The sequence below is a fragment of the Choristoneura fumiferana genome, chromosome 9 (assembly GCF_025370935.1).
Source record: "Choristoneura fumiferana chromosome 9, NRCan_CFum_1, whole genome shotgun sequence".
NCBI classification, from domain to species: Eukaryota; Metazoa; Arthropoda; class Insecta; order Lepidoptera; family Tortricidae; genus Choristoneura; species Choristoneura fumiferana.
The window spans coordinates 13,860,461-13,879,827 of NC_133480.1; the positions used below are offsets into that span (position 1 = coordinate 13,860,461).

Here is a 19,367-nt window from a genome sequence, read left to right on the forward strand (position 1 = left end):
TTGGGGTCAGCTGGTGGTGTTTAATAGTATATTCAGACATTATTTTTTCTGATTTTTTTTAACTAAGCATTGGAATGAAACTAGAGATATTTTTAATTTAAATAATATTACAAAGGCGTAAACTTTATTTACGTAAGGAGCCCGATAAATAACCTTAAAAAAATCTGTCATCAGCTGACTGACTGACGTTTTTAAGACGTTTTTCAAACTAATAATAATAATAAAATTCAACGTGATTTTAGCCATGAATTTGCTGGCAGCACTCAAAATCAATTATCTTAACCGCGTCGATGCCGCCTGTGAGGTATGGTAGGACCCGCATAAAAAGACGCGTAGTATTACCATCAAAGAAAAAAATCAAAGAATGAGAAAAAAAATACACGACCTCCGCTTCACTTGTGTTTTTTTCTAATTTTACTGTCAATAAGCTGATAATTCGATGCATATTTCGTATGCAACAGTTATTTTGACTTAATATTGTGCTCTATTATGCACCAAACTATCGTGGGGAAGGCTCAAAGTGCTTCTATTAAGTAAAATCAATAATAATCTGAGACTAACAAAGGTACGCTTGTGTTTGCTTTTGCTCAGCATATAACCTGTGTTTTGTGCTGGCGTCCGGTTGGCGTCTGTCACGGCGATCGCGAATCTATCTAATTAGTCTTATTTTGTACCAATACCGCAGTTAATATGTGTGCTAGTGTGGCCGCGGGTCGTGCATTAACGTGTGGTTTGTTATTTTAGTTACGAAGATGAATTATGAAGCCGAAAGAGCCATGAACCAGAAGCGGCTGCGTATGGACGGCGAGCCGGGCCACGGTGTGGTCCAGGGGAACGGTTTGCCGCTCAATTACATGGGTCAGTATCTATTTACTTCTCAGCTAACATGAAGTTCTCGAAAAACTTGATTTAGTTGTTGAAACTTACACATCAACGTTTTTGTTGTAGATAATGGTCACCAGATCCCATACCAGCCATATGCTGGGGCGTATAACACTCACTACCCGCCCCCGGATGCGTTCGCGGCGTACGGGCCGCCGCCGCCCGCCGGCTATGCCCCACAAAACTTGTCCTATGCCCCTCCGGCTCATCAGAACTACCCGCATCACCAGAGCTTCCCGCCCCAACAGCCTCCACAGCCACAGCTGCACATGCCCCAGTCTCACATGGGTAAGTTGTGTAAGTGATCGGACCATTTGTTCATTAGTCTTATTCATATTGTGCTCATTTAATTTATTAATGCATGTATCACTATAAAGCTTTGGTAAGGGTTTGGTTTTTGTGATTGAAAAAAAGACTTGATCTAGTTTTATCTATTTTAATGTACTGTCACCAGCATGAATATCTGCTACAACAGTGTGCAAAAATATCTGACACATCCTACCGGCCCTAAAATTTCAAACGTATCAGATATTTATGCACGCTTTGTTGTGTCAAATATTGGTGCTGCATATTCAATGTATTCAATTTGTAATTTTTCTTGGTTTTAAATTTAAATTGCATTTATTTATTTTACACTTTGTAATTAAAAAAGTTTCAATTAAAGTCACTAATCTTGCATTACCATCCAAACTACATGTTCATACCAAATTTCAAGTCTATTATACCTTTGAGGAATTCCATCCTACTGACACAATCCTTGCGGGGTCAAAGGAATTGCAGCACTAAATTAATGTATTGTCACCGACTTCAAACATATGCCAAATTTAATGTCTTTCCGACCCCTGGAAAAGGAGTCAAATTGAACTTGAATGATTTGACCCACCAACAACAACAAACAGGGCAAGTTAAATAAAAACTTGTCAATAAGAATATTAATGTTCCAAGCGGTTAATACCTAAGAGAATTCCCCAACAACTGACATGCCAGTTAAAGACTGGGTGCCAGTGCATAAAATACCTAATTTTGTTACAAAAATGTACTAAATCTATTTATTTACAAGCTAATTCCCAAAGCATTGCCCCTATGTAAGGATAAAATATTAGGTCCATTGCCTATCATTCCTGTGGAAATTCCCGAAAATCCCTTCTAAGTGCATTTCTATGACCTTGCAGTTTATGTTTGTCAAATTTCAAGTCTCTAGGTCCTATATTTGTATGAATAATATGAATGTTTGTTCTCGGGGCTTGGATATTTATTATGTATTTAAGTATATATTTATCTATATAAGTATGTTTATCTATTGTATAGTATCCATAGTACAATCTTTGCTTAGTTTGGGACTAGCTCAATTGATGTGAAGTGTTCCATGATATTTATTTTATTTTATGGAGGCCCTAATAATCGTGACCATTGTCCGCAGTCCAAGGCTACGCGCCGGAGCTGGTCCACAAGGCGGCGTGGGCGCCGCAGCCGCACTTACTGCCGCCGCTGGACGCGCAGAAACCGCTGGACGTGAAACAGCTCAAGCCCGAGATCAAGCTGGAACCCTCTGACGCGCAGAAGAGGGCGCATCCTGACACCGAGATGATGGTTAGACCATTAAGTCATTGGCCTTTTTTTCTGATGAATCTTATACCTTTCAACAAGCAATTCAAATTAAAATCAATTTATTGCCAGATTGTCGATAATCATCATGTATTACATACATAACAGTGTGTCACAAACAACCGATTTACAGTACACAATGTTTTAGGTTTATTTTGATGAAATTGATATTGCTTGGTCCCATCACCGGGAAAGCGCGTGTTTTTGAATTGTACTGTATATAATGTACTGAATATGTATGTAATGTACTGAATAGTTTGAAAGTTACATATATACCTATACATTATGATCGGTAGACACAGAGCTTAGAGCGCCGTATGTAGAGCGGCGTAGAGTTTTCTAAGATCTTTATTTTTCTAGGGAGGAGATCTTGATCAACCGAAAATTAAAATCAAGACAGACATTTTCAAACCAGATGAACTTGCGGTTAGATCTGAATTGGACAAACCTCATGGTATGTTTATTATTATATAAACCATCAATCAGATCAACATATACTGTACAGTTGAGGTCAAAGTTATTTTTACACTTTAGGGCTCTCACACAAAACCGCGATGCGATGCGATGCGAGACGCCGCATCGCAGGAACTAACCATGCGAATTGCTGCAATACGATTTCGTGCGGTAAGCGGAAGGTATGGTCACCTGAACCTTTCGTTTACCGCTCGAAATCGTATCGAAGAAATTTGCATTGTTAGTTCCGCATCGCATCGCATTGCAGTTTTGTGTGAGTGCCCTTAGTACCTTGCCACTGTATGCCCTCTGATAATTTCATACTAAAGTTCGGACATAGTGACAGTGACAAGGTAGTACAGTTTCAATATATTATCTTTGATTTTGACTGTCTAAAATACCAAGATAGTGTTTCACTTCACAAAAATGACATGTATGTGTCTAAAATATAATAATTCAATTAAAGGTGTGTTAACTTATTGTCGTTTTGTTTTAGATGTTTCACAAAAATCTATGGATGCATCCAAACCTGTTGAACAGCAGAAAGGTAAGTAAAGAGTATCACTATTTATAATGAGGGCTTTTTTATCGTCAGTTCATCTAGTGGGAGGCCTGCCAACGCTTCGTCTTCGAGCTATGTCAGTGACTTTAGTTCTTTGGCGAATTTTCGTATTCCGGATTACAATACCACCACCACTGCGATTACAACATTTTTATTGGTTCATTGTATCAACTTTCGATTGTTGTTTGTAGCTTGTTCTTAATAATATGTTGTTTTCCATGTAAGTGATTTGATACAATTAATTCTTAATTTATAGATGACGGACAGCCGAATATCGGCGTTGAGGGCAAATCTGGCGAAAAACCTACAGGTAATACACAGTTTAAATTGTGATTGAATATACTTTTTAAGGTTTATCTCAAGTAACACGGGTCCCACTGAAAAACAGCGTTTCGGCTTACCGCAACATTATGCTGAGTGGGGCCCAATTTATATGAATAGTGTTCATTTTTATTTTTTTCTTTCAGTGTATTTTTCTGTATATCGTATGTGTGAACAAAGGTTTATCTCTCTTTTTTCTTCCCCTCTAACACGTCTGTGGTTATTGCAGAAGCGTGCAAGCCGGAAGGGTCGGCGGAAGGCGCGAGCGACGCGCCGCGCTCTGAAGCCAAGGGACCTTCTGACAAGAGGTGCCACGATAAACTAATTTTTAGGGTTTCGTACAGTTTCGCCATGTCTATCTGTCTGTCTGTCCGTCCGCGGGTTTGCTCAGAGACTATCAGTGCTAGAAAGCTTTTGCTTTTGAAAGAATTTTGCAAGGATTTATGTAGCAACCATGCTGACAAAATTTCTCCACTTTTGTTGCAGAAATATACTATTTTTTTATACTAGATGAAAACCCGGCTTCGCTCGGGTAAAATGTAGACCATAATAATATGTTTGAAAAAAAAAATTTGCCAGTGTAAAGACTGTCGTACTTATCGAAAAATCTGACGTATATTCCCAGCCTTAATATTATCACAAACGTACTTTCACAGCTAACCTACGTATCGGTATTTCACTAGTAGATATTTCTCCTAAATCTTATTTGCCCATATAACTATGATGTCTCTGTCTCATAATCAAAGAAATTAGACCTAAAGGGCCCCATATACGGTACGATTCGTCTGTACGATCGATCTGATGAAAATCGACGAATCGTACCGTGTGTGGGGCCCTTAAGAGGTCACAATTGAGAACGAAATGCAAACCTGTGACACGTGATGACGTGACACTAACTTCACTTTGATGTGATGACTTTGACATGTTTACTTCGCAACGCCATTATATACTTAGTAATTTATTCAAGTTTATATTGAAAATACTCGATAATTCGAATTTTCCGCCTACAAGTTGTCGACTCGGATTGACTAATTTTTTACGCTCTTCAATTTGATGTGCATTTCGTTCTAGTCTACCGTACCCCTTGACGAAATTATTAATATAGATTTATTTGTTTAGAAAATTATGTTACTGCAGGGGGGGTTGGGGGGGGTTATGACCCCCAGTTACCAGTTGAATTCATCAACAATTTTTATTTGTCCACAGTGAGGAGGACAGGAAACCCTTCAGCAGCCCGGACTTGGCTAAATCAGGCATTCCCGGGAAGGCTGGCACGCCCGGCAGCGGTGAGGTATGTCCAAGCGTTACGTTACGTTTTTTTTTTTAAATATTGTTTTTATTTTTTATATAGCCATTGTCTACGTCCCACTGCTGGGCAAAGGTCAGATTTTCAAATTCCCCTGTCAGAAGCTAAGCAGTCGTCTAAATGCGTCCCAAGTCCGCCCGCTACCACCTGTTTTATTATAAACAGGTTTGATTGTAAATTTGATCAATAGTTTTGTATATTAATACCTACCTAAAACAGGGCTAAAAATAAGTGTATTGATTATTTTATTTTGAGAAAAACGAAATACATATTATACAAATCCAGCTTTTGTAATGTAATAATGGGGAATGGATGAAAATTTTAGAAACGCTTGAAACTTATTTTATCGATAGGAATAACCTTTCTAATTAACAGAAAATAATATCAGGTTTTTAAGTAGCATCAATTGATTTAAAAAAATGAAAGAGTTTTCTTTTTCCGACAAATTACGATAGTCCGGTCGGTTACGGGTTGTTCCATAGCCCAGAACTATGGATCCTGGTCTGCAATAAATAATTTTTAATTTAATTAATTAAAAAAAAATATATCTTACCTTTTATGATCACATTTACCTACACTGACATAACGTCATTAGTCAAAATTATAATAGAATTTCTTAATTTGAAATGCATGTTTGCTAATAGAAAAAATAAGCAACCAGCCAGTTCATCGCCTCATCAAAGTCAAGCTCATTTTATTATGAACTCTTAGTTAAGTAATACTTGTGATAACTGCTGTTATTTGGGGATTTACTTTAAGTGTGTGGATATATTATAGAATTCAAAATTTAATCATTTTAGTTACTGGAGGGTGGCCAGTTACTAGCGATTTACCCTATACGAAGAACCTGAAACACTTTTTTCCTATTACAATAAAATTGAAAGTGCTCCTGATTCCGAGTAGTAAAACGAAATTTCATCCAAATAAAAAAAGTCATTTCAACAACTTTTTCTAAAAACGCCCTGTAACGCTCGCTTTTTGTTTACCCCGCAGCCGAAGAAGCGCGGGCGGCCCAAGGGCTCGACCAACAAGCCGAAGCCCGCCGGCATGACCCGCGCGGCCGCCCCCGCGCCCCGCGCCGCGCCGCCCGCGCCCCGCGCGCTGCCCGCGCCGCGCCCGCGCCCTCAGGGATACCAGTACGCCGTGAGACCCTTCCGGAAGGACTTCTCAGGGATACAGTTCAGGAGGTGAGTGTGATATCGCTAATGTTTACTTGAAAGTTTCCGACCAGGGCCGGATTTACCATGTCGGGGCCCTTAGGCAATGCAAATTCTCGGGGCCCCTTTTCAGCCATTTGTAGATCATCAGCTCTTTTCAAGTTCAATAGCTTTTAAAATACGAATGCTTGTTCGCGGGTCTAGGATCTGAATATGTATTTAAGTGTGGTGTGCCAAAGGAAACTTAAAAATTGCGGAATATTTTATATAGGAGAATTTTAGTAACTTCCCGCAATTTTGTATGGGTATTGAAACTCCGTTTTTTTTTTAAATTTTTATATATTATATCTTGTGAAAGTTTAAAGAAATTTCTAAAAACTTTTCCAACTTTTTGAAAACTTTCCGCAACTTATAAATATAAGTATGCTTATCCCTTGCCTAATATCTTGTGAAAGTTTAAAGAAATTTCTAAAAACTTTTCCAACTTTTTGAAAACTTTCCGCAACTTATAAATATACCCATAGTACAAGCTTTACTTAGTTTGGGGCTAGGTTAATTGGTGTCATCAACGATGATATTTATTAATTTGGCGTAAACCGTTCCGCAGGCGATGGAGCGACGACTGCCTGGACTCTTCCCACATCCCCAACGAGGTTTACTTCGGCGACGTGCCGGTGTCCATGGAGGTGCTGTTCAACTACTACGACGCGAACGCGGAGCGCGAGCGGCTCGCGGCGCAGGCGGCTCAGATCGCCGCGCAGAAAGCTGCCGCCGCCAAACTGGCTGCTGCCAAGCTGCAGGCGAGGGGGATCATCTCTAACGAGGTCAGTTCAAAATATATCTTTGACCTCGACTGTACCAAAAGCAACAAATGTACTTTATCTACACCCATATAGTAAATCTTCAATTATGCGTTCAAAAACCATAGGTAATGACCAGCATTACGACATTGGATTCTATTATGAACACGGCTGTATCGTAATGGTCATTACAGCAGCAGCAGGTCGTCGCGGGCGCAGCTCGTGGGGCAGACATACCTACCTAGTTAGAATTAATGCAGGTCATTCTCAATGGTTCGCGGAACACATGATAGAGGATTTAATATATGGATATAGATAAAATATTGTATGCAACTATACGTAATTAGGCCTTAAAAAACTCATGTGACCCTATTATGAAACTCGGCTGATTTAAGGACCCCTATTACGATACAGTTGTTGCATAATAGTACATTGTGTCTTAAGGGCGGTAAATAAGGAATTACGAACGAGAGTCTATTAGAAGCCCGAAGTCGAAGACTGAGGGCTTTAATGAGTCAATGTTCGTAATTCTAGTACCGCCCGTGCGACATACAATGTTTTTCATCACATTTGCAAGTAAAATGTTATATTTGTAAAACAAAATATATAATTGTTCCAAATATTGGCGATACCTTAGGCTGTGCTCGTGGCAGCGCCGCCCTCAACCTCCCCCTCCCTCGGCATGCGCCGCAACGTGCGTGTGCATGTGGTCCATGTAGTCCTGCTGCAGCACCATCAGTACGGGCACTGACTCATTTACCGACCACGGGTTTTATGACAAGCACATTAAGGTCGAGGGTTTTATTTGGGGGGTTGCAACTAAGGTAGCCTGCATGTTACGACACTGTTTACGAGCAAGTGTGATGAAAAATACTATTACGGTGTAAAAATGGCGTAATGCCTAAGATATCAACACAAAATGCACCTATTCTATGACTGATTATATGTGATAAAACGTGCATACAATTTAGTAACAAACGGGTTGGGAATTATAGATGAGCAGCCATTTAATTAGCCTTTTGTTTTGTATACAGGTGACGACAGTAGACTCATCATCGTCTGATGACTCGTCCGGGTCCTCAGAGAGCGGCAGCGAAGATAGCGATGATGTAAGGGTAAAATTAACATTTTTTACTAACACTAACATGGTGAATGGAGTAAGTTGTCTAAGATTATAAAAAGCAGAGGAGTTTTTCGGATCCGTTAACTGGGATTTGAACAAGCACTTGGCTCACCATGAAAATGAACGTGTTAAATGAACGAGAATTTATCGAGAATATTCTCGACAGTCTCTCGCTCGGGAGAATTTACTTGTTTTCCTGAGCAGGTAAAATAGTTGCTGTAATCTGCATAAAACATTTACCTCCTGAGCTATCGCGTACTTTATAAAGGATCACTTAACACTAAGAATAATGGCCGAATGTACTTTATAAAGTACAAATTGTTCATTGAATTAAGAATTTTGAAATAATATCCAAAATAACAAAGCAGGTCAACCACATCTAGATCTTAAGCACTAAGTTAACTTCATTAAAAAAAGTCAGGACTCGGGAGGTTAAGATGACCTAAATCAGCTTTACACAACAATGAAATATAATAACCGCTCGTTTTTTAAATTCGCATGAATTCTCTCCTGGAAGAATGCTCTCGAGAACTTGACGCCTGTCGGCGTTCTCGATGCGAGAATATTCTCGAGAGTTTATTATCACCTGAATACGTGCCACATGTTTTGCCAATTACGGCAAAGTGCTCCTAATCAACCCTTCCGAATAACTCTTTGACTTATTATACGCGTATGTGACGTGTGTGTGTGTGCGTTAAAGTTCGTTGATAAAACATTCTGCTATTAATAATAAAAAAACGCTCTTAACTGATGTTTGTGCTTTGCTACTTGCTTACTTTTGCGTTGTGTAGATTCTATAGATGATGTAAGCTTGTATTGTAACTAACTGTCATGAATTCAGATCGTTGAGCCAGTTGTTGTTCGTAATGTATTTGTATATAATTGGACCTCGTAATGCTGTTCTGGCTTATTAATGACAATATTTAGGATGATGGAGTGGATGGATGGATGAAGTGGCTTAAGATTATTTCTCAAAAAGTTGCCCATTTTCAGTTGTCCACTCATATATATATATATACTAGCTGTCCCGGCGAACTTCGTACCGCCTACTTAACAGGCAAACAATGAATGTCGTGTTAACTTTTAGCTAAACAATGTAGGATTTTACTAACGTAACTGAATGAGTATAAATAAACATAACGTTAAAGTTTATTAGAATAATAAGGATTAAATAAAACAAAGTCAGGTTAGGACACCATTATTATAAATGATTATTTCCAAAATTTATATTGTGGTTTTCATTGAGGTTGTGTTGTGAATGTGAACAATACGGTATTTGACTATTTTGTATATGTTTATATATTAAAACTACACAATGCCTGTTATCGAATAGAAAAACAATTTTTAAGCTACCTTTTCAAATAACAAAGTTATAAAGGTTTGAAATTCAAGATTAGACAGAGAAAGACATACTGGCATGTGACGTCACACGCCAGTACCGTCATACTTGCTGCATAGATAAAAGCGTTTGAAAAAGAGACATGTATATAGATTTTTCAAAAAATCACTATAAATCCTATTTTCAACCGATTTAAATTTTCTCTTCGCTAAACACTATCTGTATTTTCATAATAATATTAAGATATGGCAAAATCAGGAGTTGTCAAATACCGTATTGTACAAAATTCAAGATTCTAAACCCAGTGCTGAAATTTCAAGATTTTTCCCTATCCCGTGAGAATATTGGGATAAAAAGTAGCCTATGTGTTATTCCAGATGTCCAGCTACCTACATACCAAATTTCATGACTCTAAGCCTAGCGGTTATTATTTCGAGATTTTATCTCTATTGTACCTTTTTTTGACAAATTTTAAACCTAAAATTGCTAAAAGTGGCTCCAAAGCGGTAACGTTTCGTGTGCTCTGCCTTCCCCATTTGGGAATACAGGCGTGGTGTTTGTGTGTGTGTATCCCTATCCCGTGAGAATATCGGGATAAAAAGTAGCCTATGTGTTGTTATTCCAGAGGTCCAGCTACCTACATACCAAATTTCATGGCTCTAAGCCCCGAGATTGTTATTTCGAGATTTTATCCCTAGGTATCCCGTGGGAATATCGGGATAAAAAGTAACCTTTGTGTTATTCCAGACGACCAGCTAGCCACATACCAAATTTCACGGCTCTAAGCCCAGCGGTTGTTATTTTGAGATTTTATCCCTATCCCGTGGGAATATCGGGATAAAAAGTAGCCTATGTCCGTCTCCTGGTTCTAAGCTACCTCCCCACCAATTTTCAGCCAAATCGGTACAGCCGTTCTTGAGTTATAAATGGTGTAACTAACACGACTTTCTTTTATATATATAGATATATATATATATATTGACGCTATTTCAACATAAAAAATAAGTAATATTGTGTTTAAATATATACAAAACCTTGTGGCAAAGGTGACAAAAAGTCAGATAATCTTTGGTCTTGGATCCAATAGAAAGTTTCGATGTAGTTACAAAATTACGATTTATTCCTCACAAGATTTCGTGACGTTTTCCTGAAGTTAAGAAATTTTGGTTGTTTTATGCAGTTTATGTTTTAGGATCTCGTCCTTAGAGTTAATAATTTCTTAATACAATACAATACAATACAAAGACTCTTTATTGTACACCAGACATAGTAAGCGATACAGAAAACAAATTACCAAACAAACAAACACTTACACCTAAACTTACTTAAACTTAACAAACTGATTTCTTGTCAATTTCATGACGGGACAACTTTTTGAGAAATACTCTCAACAATCACGGTTCGCGATGGTAGGTTAATAAGTAATAAAAAAAACTCTATTAGATGATGAGCTAGTCAACTTTTTTATTTCGCGCTAACATAAATAGCGGGTTAAAACGACCTTCCCTACAATGAGCGATACCATGTTATCCAGGACGCGCCCCTCAAACGCGGTCCGGGGCGGCCGAAGGGGTCTCGCAACTCGGCGCCGCGCACGCCGGGGGGCACGGCGGGGAGCACGGGGGGCGCGGGCACGCCGGGCTCGGGCCGCCGCGGCCGGCCGCCCGTGCCGCCCGAGCTGCGCCAGCCCGGCATCACAGAGATGAAGAAGTTCTGCAAAGCTGCCGGCATACGGTTCGACTATAAGAAGCTTGTGGAAGGTCAGTGCTTTAAAAATAAAAAGAGACGACCTGACTCACTGACTCATCAACGTTCAGCCTTAACCTTTGGACCTAGAAAGCTGGTTCGTTTTTACTGGTGTTGTTTTTAAGACGTTAGCAAGGAATAAGAATAGTAGTTTATGCAACTGTTACGTAATAAGGGTTCTTAAAACACGAGTGTGATTTTATCACGAGTTAACGTACAGTGAAACGCGAGTTGAAAGTTTCTATAGAAGTCCGTAATTTTTGAAGCTAGAATTAACAATTAAAGATAAATAAACAAAGGTGAAATAAGCGCGAGCAAAAGCTAGTTTAAATAATTAAAAAACCTTCCGGCTTGTAACTGTAACTACCATTCCAGGCTGCACAAAGAACAAAGAGCGCGTGGGCAAGATGATGGATCTCCTGGTGCAGGCGGGGCTGGACGGCAAGCCCACGCTGGACAAGTGCAAGGCGCTCAAACAGGCCAAGCTGGACAAGAAGGAACAGGAGAAACAGGCCAAGAAGGAGGCCAAGGTCAAGCACAAACCAGAGCCCGCGGAGGGCGACGGCGACCCCAGTAAGTTATTGCTGATTTTTCGGGTCGTCTAAAATATGTATCCGCGGATACGAATACGAATAATTTGTGTCTAGATCCTTTTCGTTTCGGCAAGTATTAGTCAAAGAGATGATGCTCAGGGTTAAATTTTAATGAACACTGAAGACAATACCGATGCTAACTCTAGCGTGATCGCAATTCTTGTGACATGTTCTTCTGTTGTGTTGTCGGTAATGAAATGACGTTTAACTGGCCGATCAAAACGCTTGAATATTCATCGTAATACAACCTTCTTATTAACTGCTTTGATCTCATTCGCAAACAAAATTACTCATTTGGCACGCATACACTCTTTGTTGTCGTAACTTTGGTGGAATCTGGGAAGCTACGGTAAATAAGAATATTTGATGGGTTATGTTAGTTAACAAAACTTATGTATGTTATACTAGCGTTTACCCGCGGCTTCGCACGCGTAAATCATTAGATACAGCAATTGAATAGAAATTTCGGGATTTTATTAAATTCTCGTGGGAATTCGCTAAATATACATCGTGATTTTCATTGACGTTAAATTAAAACACCCATGCCAAATTTCATGACTAAGCCCAGCGGTTGTTATTTCGAGATTTTATCCCTATCCCGTGGGAATATCGGGATAAAAAGTAGCCTATGTGTTATTCCAGATGTCCAGCTATATACATACCAAATTTCATGACTCTAAGCCCAGCGGTTATTAGTTCGAGATTTTATCCCTATCCCGTGGGAACATCGGGATAAAAAGTAGCCTATGTGTTATTCCAGACGTCCAGCTATATACATACCAAATTTCATGACTCTAAGCCCAGCGGTTATTAGTTCGAGATTTTATCCCTATCCCGTGGGAACATCGGGATAAAAAGTAGCCTATGTGTTATTCCAGACGTCCAGCTACCTACATACCAAATTTCATGACTCTTAAGCCCAGCGGTTATTAGTTCGAGATTTTATCCTTATCCCGTGGGAATATCGGGATAAAAAGTAAATGTCATCCAAATCCGTCCAGCCGTTTCAGCGTGAAGAAGTAACAAACATGCTCACTCACTCACTCACTCACAAACTTTCACATTTATAATATTAGTAGGATGATATTACACTTAAATCCACCCTACACTTTTTTAAGGCATTGTAACTAATAAATAACATGGATTCATTTCTGTCCATAATAAAAAGATTACCACCACCCCATCACCACTTTAGAAGATTGTGGGAGGCTCGCGTAAAGTTTGTAAGAACAGTACCACGAGCACAGCTCTGTTTTTCAAAGTCTCAGTGCCTACAGTCTTCGGAAAGTTCTTGTTCTATGTAAAAACCATATGAATTAAGTAATTTGTTACGTGTGTTGGTATTCAAGCATTTTTGTTCCAAATTCAGTGGGCGCAGCGCATTGTTTCAGCAATATTACGATACAAGTACTGTTACGGGGAATAGAGAAGTTCTTAAGTCTTGTTAGGTATTTTTTTTATATAAGTGCTGGTGATTAGTAGTACATAAAACTGACCGTGATTGACCTCTATCTCACCTGATTTTAAGTGCAGATGAGGCCAAAGGTGTATCTCACTGGTTCAGTAACAGCCTATCCACTCTTTGCCTTGAAGAGCCCTAGATTGTATTTATCCGGAAATACAGACGATATGGGAGCGTATTAGTAGTTCGCATTATGAAGAATGAAGGAAACCGCTTTGACCTGGATCAGTATTTTTATCTTAAACCCTACGAATAAATAATAACTTAGGAATTTTAACTGCGTTAGAAAAATGGCCTTGCGTGTCCTAGTAGGCGGGGATTTAAAACCGTGTTCTGTGCGTCATTTGTCGTGCATCTGACATTGCATAACGCGCGCAAACCAATCCCTTCTTTGTTTTTGGATTTTAACCAATCAACAAGCACGTCTATGTGCAACTTCGAAAATGATTCGTATTTGATTCATAAGTTGTTTTGGTTTAAAGTATTTCCACTTTTTGTGTGGAATGTTCCGATTTGTTTGTACGCTTCCTGACTTATATTTATTCGTAGCTCAATCCGCGTTAGAAAGATTAAGGGGCTGTTTCACCATCCATTGATTAGTGTCAGTTATGACGGTTAAATGATTCGTAAATAATTCTGTTGACATGTTAATAATTTCAATTAATTTAGTGTTTTTTAATTATTATTTTTTGTAATATAATGTGACAATGTAATTTATTTATTAATCAAGTGTGTTTTGTTTCTATGATGTGTATTTTTTTTTCTCTTTTCTTTTTGTATTTTCTATGAGTCATGTTACTTGAAATAAATGAATATTATTATTATTATAAATGTGATGCCGTCTCTATTTGTTTTGTTCGAATAGACGGAGACGGCATCACATTTAACCGTCAGTTAACACTAATCAATGGATGGTGAAACAGCCCCTAACAGTGGCCGAGTCGGAGTACCTGTTAACAGTATGTCTGTTTGTTAGTGGCGCGGCGCATGACGCGTGGCGCGACGGGCGTCAAGCCGCGGCAGCGCATCGTGATCTCGTCCGACGAAGAGGACGACACGCCCGCTGCCCGCCGCACGCTCTCCAAGCTGCGCTCGAGTGTCAACGACGAGTCTGACTCCGACTAGGTACGTATACAGGGTGCCCACTTACTGGAAACTCAGGGCCAAGTCAAAGAAGCTCAAGTTGGTCAGGGAAAGTCAGGGCAAATGAGGGAAATTTGCTAGAAATCCTAAGTCTGGGAAAAAACACGTGATTTCCCAAAACTTAGCTCGATATTTTGACACCAGTCGTTCCAGTTCTGGGCGACGTATTAAAGAGTGGCACCGTAGAAACAGTTAACGAAAAAGTGAGCATGTTCGGTGTGCAGTGAATTTCCATCATCGGGTCTAGCTTAGTATCTCGGGCAGTAAAAAAACATATAACCTGCTTTGAAATGAACATGATCAGTCAGGGAAATTTAGAAATGTGGTCAGGGATTTTTTTTTAGGATTTGTAGTAGTCGACCGACAAATTACTTAAAGGTCTGAGTTCATGCTCATGGAGGCCACGAATATGCCTTTGCAAGTGCCTTCATTGCTGTTGAATGGTAAGCCGTTACGTCGGGTATTTGAAGTCAAGTATCTAGGACACATTCTGCTGTCAAGCATGAAGGATCACAAGGACATAGAAAGACAGAGAAGAGCGATTGCGGTGCGAGCTAATATGCTCGCTAGAAGGTTCGCAAAATGCAGTGAAGGCGTCAAAAGGCAACTTTTTCTAAGCTTTTGCACAAGCGTTTACACGGTAGAATTGTGGTCCCAATATACCTGCGCAGTGGCTCAGGACATAAAAGTGCAGTACAATGATGCGTGGCGAGCTATGTTCCGTCTGCCACGCTGGTGCAGCGCGAGCGCGCGCGCAGCGCTGCCGCCAGAAGGGCCATTTATGCTTCCTCGAACACACTGCTTGCAGCTGTGAGGGAGTGGGACGCCAGCCCGCTTCATGAGCGCTGGAGGAGATACCACAGACCGGTCATCGCGGGATCGGGGTAACCCGCGATGTTCTTCTCACCCGGGCTTATTCATAATTTAATTTAATTTAACTTAATTTTAATTTAATTTAATTTATTTATTTTAATTTTGACTTCTAATTAATTGTTTTTAATCGTTTTTATGGACTAACGTCTGGAATAAATATATCATTTCATAAAGGTCACAGCTCATTAGAGTCACCCGTCACCCTACCAGCACCGCCTCGTTATTGACAGTTGGTCCTCGGGTAGACGCCGCGTTGATAACGAGTGGACCTCGCGTGGTCCACCAATTTCCGAGTGCGATTATGAAGGGTGCGGACAGCGAGCCAGCATCGAGTGGTCCACTCGCCGTCCGCGAGTGGCATGTTCACGAGCGAGGCGATACGGTGACGCTACGGAGTGGATGTAGTGAGTGCATGCCTATAAAAAATTATATAAAGAATACTAACCGCTCACGGCGAGGCGGTCCGGGTCGGGTGCATGAAAAATAAAAGGTACTCCTCGCAATCGAAGTGAAAAGCAGAGTCTATCAGCCTTATTCATAAAAAGTTAGAGCCTCCTTGAAGGCTCCTTGAAGGCCCGATGCTAAAAAACATGATTCATAAACGTCTGTTAGCGCTAATCAGTCGATCAAGGCTCTGCTAAAGTTAGAGGACCGTAGACCCTCCTTTATCTCCCTGCTAAGTCACAAAATGGCCGCCACAAGTTTGATCAGCTGACTTTGACAAGAGCAAAAAACCATACCGAAGATATTTTTAGTGAAGGCAGGGCTACGCAAAGATTAAAAAAAAAACTGAAAAATTTATTTTCAGGAATTTGTATTTAAAAATCCTCTAAATTAGCAACAATAAATTAACAATAAATATGAAAAAAAAATAGGATGATTAACATAATTATGGCTTTTTACACAACATAAACATGCGGATCGGAAATGGCGGGAAAACAAACATCTCGCTTTTTATTTTTTTTCCTGCTAATTTGCTGTCAATGCTGTCAATTTTTTTTTAAATTATCGATTAGGCCATTTTTTGTCTTTGATTTGTCAAGGTGGCCAACATAACGCGTCTAATCCGTCTATCAGCAGCTCAACAACTAGCAGACTGCTAGCAAGTGTTTATGAATCATACTTCTTGACAACCGTCTATTAAGCTTAATCAGTCTGCTAAGTAACAGACCGATCAAACCTCAATTAAGGTTTTTTTATGAATAAGGCTGTAAAACTCTAGCATTAAACCCATTAACCCCTCGAGGTGTCTATCCACCCCCGCCGTACCGGCTCGGGTGGCTATATGAGCGTCTCGGGTAAAATGGCTCGTTTTATGCTCTTGTTGTACAATCTACAATTTTTTGCAGGTAATCCTTGACTTCTCAGCCTGGTAGTGGCCCGACATGACAATACGCCCGCGGTCGGTCGCCACGGGACCTCTAGAAAGTGCTTCGAAAGGTTCACAGGACTGTTGGGGCGCGCCCCGAGTGCCCGCGTCGCGGCCGTACCGGCCCGAACGTTCCATACAAGTTACTAGTACGTGTGATAGAGGAAACTTTTAAGTGAGTACCAGTATGAGACGCCGGACTTCTTGTGCTTATGATATGACTTCGTTTATCCAATTTAACGCGTAATTGTAAAATGTAATATATATTATTGGTTCTTACCAGCATCAAATGTTTTATCCGTAAAATAATTGGCAGCTTTTAACTGTTTTATTATACTTACTAATGTCTGACGATCTCACATAACTGTAGGTTATTCGGCAAAGTTGCATTTTAATTTTAACGTGACGCGATTTTGCCCTAGCTATTGTTGCCTAACATAATGAATGATATATGAGTTGTAATCCATATCCAGTGGCGGCGTGTTGTTAAAAATAACATAGTCCGTTCCCATCGTATTTTAGTTAGCCAGTAATGCTGCAATTACACTGCATATAACTTGCGGTGGCCGCAACAGTCTAGTGAGCACGATAGGGGTCATTTAAGTATTACGTAAGTAGAATTTTAGTCACTTTTAACCCCCCTTCCCCCTTGTCAGCGAAAGTCAGCAAAACCCTACCCCCCCCATGCTTACGTTAACATTGGTATATATATTATTAAATCTATTCAGGTTTCTTTATTAATGAAAATTTGTTGCAAGTACTACAAATATTGCTGACGTAAGCACCATCTAGACCCCTCCCCCCGGCTCCCATGTCATCAAAAATAAGCAAAGCAAAGACCATTCGGTGCTTACGTAATACTTGAATGACCCATAGTCGCACGTATTCGTCCCTTTTGTCGCGTATGGATCCGTGCTCATTTCGACAACATCGTCCCCCATTATCATATCGTCCCTTTCGCGATTCGTCTGGATCGCAATTCGTCCCGTACGCATACGGACCCGTTAGAAAATCGTCCTGCATTCAAATATCGTTAGCTAAAGTGTAGCTGCTCTATGAATATAAAAAAGTGAGGCGATTTGTTAAAGGGACGAGGTGATGCTGCTAGACGATTTTCAAACAGGACTAATTGCGAAAGGGTCCATATGCGAACGGGACGAGTGACAAAAGGGACGGGGTGAGAATACGGGACGATTTAGTAACGGGACAAATTGCGGACGGGTCCATACGAAACAGAACCCATTCGGCGAACGTCCGCTGCAACCGCCTCCATATGAGCGCCGCAGCAGGCGGACAGACTAATGTAAAGACGACGTAGTCAAAATACCACAAACGGGACTTATCACGCTAACACATGAGTAATATGTAGGGTCTATGTAGGGGGACCACGGCCGCTGTAATGTGGTCCGTCGAGGTAAATATTACTCGTGTGTGTTAGCGTGATAAGTCCCGTTTGTAGTATTTTGACTATGAGTGAAAATCACGAGAGTTTAAAACGTTGTAAAAACGACGTTCGTTGGCTGAAGTAGGTTGAAACGATGTAGTGTAATTGCCGTATCACGTTCAATGGCAGTAATATTTAACTTTATTTTGCGGAGTGAAGCTGTTGGGAAGGAGTGGTCTCGAATGGCCGACGGAATGTAGGACGTACCCCCTCGCCTACTATTTAAGTAGTGGTAGTGTAAAAAAGCTTTATGTAAGGCACGCGTACTGTTCATCTGTGCCTATATATGTGAAACTATATAATAACTACGTGTGTCGTAACTGAACGTTCTTTTATATCAACATAATTTTTCCATTTATTTACATAGCAGAATATATGTTTTGTGTGGAGTCAAATTTTATACTATAGTTTTAAAAATAAAATATTAGATTATCTTATCACTAAATTGGTAACACCAAACGGTTGATAGTATAGCTCATGTATATACGAGAAATACATTATTGTGTGTCCTACCTTATTTTTGTACAGGTTTGATGTTGATGGAAAAGTAAAGCTTTTGTATATAATATGCGTGTTTCGGTATCAGAGAATCAATTTTAAATTCATCAAATTGAAAATTAGGACTACCCGCTTTTAAGGGTAGTCTGGGGTTGCCAGCATTTTAATGGAGTAGCTATTACTCAGTTATCATTAAAAAATTTTAGAGATAGTATGATCAAGCATAAAATATTTGGTAGGAAGATTGTAATAAATAAACTGAAACGACAATGGATGGATTTTTATGCAGTGATCTGTTATTATTTTTATTTTAACTTCGCTTTTATGTAACTAACAAAATACAAGTAATAATAACCAAACCTTAATTATTTTTCCATCCATAGTTTGCACTTTTTTGTGCAAGTAGCTAGTGCATGTAGGTACGTCAAACTTCATATACGTAGTGCCACGAGAGTTGAAGTGAATGATTACACACAACTACATGAAGAACTGATTGCACAAAAGGAGAACGAATGAAATGAATGAGTGAATGTCAAAATCCCGCTGTCATTACATGACATGTTCTTGTGTGCGTGGCCTCAACTTTGGTGGCACCACCTTTACAAATATGACACAAACACGCAATCTACTAGCATGTGTATGCTCGGTTTGAATTTGTAAACAATGCAATAATAAAGTACCGTATGCAAAT

General features: G+C 39.8%; 1 protein-coding gene across 4 annotated transcripts; it reads left to right on the forward strand.

The window, feature by feature from the left end:
* Window positions 1–375: 375 nt before the first annotated feature.
* Window positions 376–18,968, forward strand: LOC141431348 (uncharacterized). 4 transcript variants are annotated; one of them, XM_074092499.1, is made up of 16 exons: window positions 376–565; window positions 745–858; window positions 949–1,179; window positions 2,303–2,472; window positions 2,848–2,941; window positions 3,437–3,487; window positions 3,759–3,812; window positions 4,053–4,131; window positions 5,030–5,114; window positions 6,123–6,316; window positions 6,894–7,110; window positions 8,121–8,201; window positions 11,083–11,308; window positions 11,670–11,867; window positions 14,326–14,474; window positions 16,715–18,968. In XM_074092499.1, exons 2-15 carry the CDS (start codon window positions 753–755, stop codon window positions 14,472–14,474), a joined length of 1,935 nt encoding a protein of 644 aa, XP_073948600.1. In that variant the 5' UTR covers window positions 376–565; window positions 745–752; the 3' UTR covers window positions 16,715–18,968. The 4 variants fall into 4 exon arrangements, with proteins under 4 accessions (XP_073948600.1, XP_073948601.1, XP_073948602.1 ...); XM_074092500.1 differs by having other exon boundaries at window positions 8,121–8,195; XM_074092501.1 differs by having other exon boundaries at window positions 949–1,170.
* The last annotated feature ends 399 nt before the right edge of the window (window positions 18,969–19,367 follow it).

What these genes read in the sequence shown, in the direction of transcription:
- LOC141431348 (XM_074092499.1), top strand. Translation starts at nt 753, where the DNA reads ATGAATTATGAAGCCGAAAGAGCCATGAACCAGAAGCGGCTGCGTATG. An exon ending in ATCCTGACACCGAGATGATG is followed by an intron (nt 2,473 to 2,847) that starts GTTAGACCATTA and finishes TTATTTTTCTAG; the next exon opens with GGAGGAGATCTTGATCAACC. An exon ending in GGGGGATCATCTCTAACGAG is followed by an intron (nt 7,111 to 8,120) that starts GTCAGTTCAAAA and finishes TTTTGTATACAG; the next exon opens with GTGACGACAGTAGACTCATC.